The sequence below is a fragment of the Strix aluco genome, chromosome 10 (genome assembly GCF_031877795.1).
Source record: "Strix aluco isolate bStrAlu1 chromosome 10, bStrAlu1.hap1, whole genome shotgun sequence".
NCBI classification, from domain to species: Eukaryota; Metazoa; Chordata; class Aves; order Strigiformes; family Strigidae; genus Strix; species Strix aluco.
Window position 1 is genome coordinate 13,833,573 of NC_133940.1, and position 3,559 is coordinate 13,837,131.

The 3,559-nt window shown below is 40.3% G+C and overlaps 1 protein-coding gene across 1 annotated transcript; it reads left to right on the forward strand.

Annotated features, from left to right (window-relative positions):
- The first annotated feature begins 349 nt into the window (after positions 1-349).
- On the forward strand, positions 350-2,229 carry SERTM2 (serine rich and transmembrane domain containing 2). Its single transcript, XM_074834980.1, has one exon. It carries the CDS (start codon positions 350-352, stop codon positions 626-628), a length of 279 nt encoding a protein of 92 aa, XP_074691081.1. The 3' UTR covers positions 629-2,229.
- Positions 2,230-3,559: the final 1,330 nt, after the last annotated feature.

Sequence of the window (3,559 nt, forward strand, 5' to 3'; positions counted from 1 at the left end):
GCAGGAGACCAAATCTGAAGCTCCAAAGAAGCACCAAAGCATTTTCAGGACAAAATAAAAGTCAGATGGCAGTGTAAAACACAATTTTAATGCTTGTTGTCATTGTAATAGCAACTTGCAAAATGATTTGCAAAGGCCTGTCTCATGCAGTATGCTTAACTGTGTGAACCAGCAGTTTGAGACCAAGAGAATGGTGCATTTCTTTCTGAAGCCATTGTGCCATCTGTCCTAAGTTTCCTCTCTTGTCCTCCTTTGTGAGTTTTTTCCTTTGTGAGTCTTTCCCTCTGGTGAGGGAAGAGAGAAAATCTGAAGGTAAATAGGGAAAATGGACCAAAGCTGACAGAGAGCAATGACTGAGATTTATTTCAAATTCCGTGGAAACCTGACTGGCCGCGTCCACTTTCCAACTCTGGCTACAGAAGTAGACACAACAGCAGATAAATACTCCAGCCTGTACGTGTACGTGGGATTGTTCCTAACACTTCTGGCTATCCTTCTCATATTGCTTTTCTCCATGCTCTTGCGCCTGAAGCATGTTATTTCCCCAATCACCACATCTCCAGAGGGCACTGAGAACATCCAGCAGTTCACGGATGTGGAAATGCACAGCAGGATTCCTACCACTTAGAGACCCCAAAGCAAAGAGGGGTCTGTGCTTGTTAAACATGTTTTGTTTGGCAAAATGGTGGTGTAAAGAATCTCTGCCTGCCTATCGAGCCCTACAACTTACTGCACAACCATCAACAGCAGCACAGAGCATCTGGAGAGTGTTATGCCACTCAGACTGACTGGCTGAGTCCCACTGACTGTTGACACTACAGGCAACATGTGCAACACCCTCAATAAAATTTACATTACAGAAATCTACTGCTATCAGGAAAGACTCATATCCCTCTAAAAGCCCTTGAAGAAAATGGTAAAAGCCACAATAATGACAGCCAATAACCCAAAGAAACACATTCCAGAATGTGTCCTGGAGCCTGTATTTGCTGACCTCTCTCTCTGCCCTTAAATTCCTTGCTTGTTAAAAGAGTTGAATCAACAAAGTTAAGTGGCGTAATCTGGAAGAGCCCACAGGGCACATACAGAAATTATCAGTGGTTTGGAAATTCTTAGGCATTTCTCTCATTCAAGAACTAAAACCTTAACCTGCTTTTTTTTCCACTTGAATGGCGATTTACACAATGAAGTTTCAGAAGTATAAGAATGTTTCATCACCTGCTGGAACTATTGGTTTCTGACATTAAAAACCATACAGTGAATAGTTGCATTCCAGATATCAGAAGAAGACAGGACCTTTAAAAGAGGAAAGCAAATAAAGATAAAATTTAACAAAGGTTTAAAATAAGAAGAAAGCATCAGCAGGAAATGAGCAGCAAGAGAGAAAAAATGTTAAAAGACATTTCTACCTCTCTTCCTTTGTTCTCCATTAGCTGAGCTGAATACCTTTCAGCCTTCCCAGTATCGCTCAGTAATTAAAATGCAGTGTAAAGTTTGTGAGTCAAATGGACACTGTTCTCCTAACAGACTCAAATTCATAATAACATTTTCTCTCATATCCATGTTGGGTTTTCTTTTTCAAAAGACAGACCAGTTCTTCCAAAGCTTTTTCATTTGTTTTCTCCAAAGAAAGCTGAAGAAATGCCAGGGCTTGGCACTGCAATAATGAATAGTGTGAACAGCTTTGGACATAGACTTGTAGGGAACATGCATATGGAAAGTAAACTCACTGAGCACTAAAAGATAGGACTGGATTCAAATATCCTGGCTGATCATTCAGAACAGTGAGAAAAAAAATGTTTACTTAAATTTATGAAACAACAATCTGATCCAATCCTCTTACCTATGAACGATGTACAGAGATAGACTTTGCTTCTGTGGATAGGAAAGATGGAATCAAATATGGCATATCATTTCAGGGAGAGCCACTGCCTCTTACAGAAAATCCTCAAGCGAGATTGTTTCAGCTACATTTCTAAAGGGCACAAATTTTACCCAGTTTATCCTCTGTATTACAGTCTAATTCTAGCGTAGTGATAAAATCCCTTGGTGCTTTTCACATTTATATACACTTATTTGCCAATTCTTTCTCCAAGGGCTTGGAAAGTTTAAACTCCCCATACAAAAACAGTGCTAAAATTAGAGATGACACTGACTCCATGGACTTGTGATAGTAACAAGAAACTGTTTCTCAAATGCTTTTGTGTACAACAGGTTCTTTATTTACCTTTAAAGGTCTGTATATGTGTGAGCTGTTTGGACTAGGAATATGGCTTTTACAGCTGATGGAGCGGGGTGGGGGGGAAGCAGAATGACAAGTAATGGCCATACTGGATACAGCTGGTCCATGGGCAGGACTACTGTTTTCCTCACTGATGTATTTAGTATAAAGCTATTTTAAAAATGCTTCTTTATATTGAATAGCACCTTTTATACTCCATTAACCCCCATATAAGCAGGTAGCATGGTGACTGTGTAAGGGAATACAGCAAACAATACACACTCAGCAGTATCTCCCCATGCCATGCTTGGCTGTGTTTACCTGGAAAAGAAGGCAGGAGGCAGGTTGCCCTCAAGCTTTCTGCTATGGGGACAACACACAGATATCACCAGGCAGAACGGTGGCTTCACACCCCATCTAAAGATGGGCTCCTCAAGGAGTGCTACTCTCAGTGCTGCACAAGAGCCCAAATTCTGTGTGATGATTTGGACATTAATCCAACCAAGACAGGCAGCTACCAAGTCAGCCAGTGACATTTAAATTTAACAAAAATCTATGCCGATCAAATTGGCTTGCTATGTGTCATTCATTCAGCCATCATGAGGCAGACCAGCCCAGGCTCAACATCTGGCTTGCACTGTACAGTCTCTCAGTTTTCTTGATGTGCCATTCAAAAGCTACAACTTACGGAGACCATAAATGTTCTAACATACTAAATCAGCAACTAAACCACCTCAGCCTTGCAGCACAACTATCTGTGGAAAAGCCTTATTTCCAAGAGGCTGCAGGACAGATTCAAATATTAACATAAAATATCAGACCTATTAGTGGAAAATGACAGTATCAGAATCCGAGTTGGGACCCAAATTCTGATTGCTTTGGTCTCAGATGAAAAACCCCTGAAGGTACGTGTCAAGACTACATTTCTTTCCTTCATACTAAAGAATGTTAATTCAGAAGTGTCTCACAACCCTTTAAAACTTATTCAGTAAATATGCTGTAAATAAAAGAACAATCACTTTATATATGATTACATTATATCACATTATATCTTTGGGCAGACTGGGTATTTCTATATAATACTGTCAAGGAAGGCAGCCCTATCTAACACAAAAATCACAAGTTTTCTAAAGCTTCATTTCACACAAAGTGTCTGTCCCACTTGATACATCTACAGTCCCAGAGGCACTCAGAGTGACCCATTTGTCTGTACAATGCCAGGAAATTTTAAAGTCTTTTCCCACTGCAAAACAGAAGAATGCCTTTCCCCCCTTTTGATTCTCATTTGTAATGTCCAAGCCCTGATGTCTCTGAGAAAAGAGAATGTTGGGGTGCATG

Coding starts and splice junctions, on each gene's coding strand:
- SERTM2 (XM_074834980.1), top strand. CDS start 350: ATGACTGAGATTTATTTCAAATTCCGTGGAAACCTGACTGGCCGCGTC.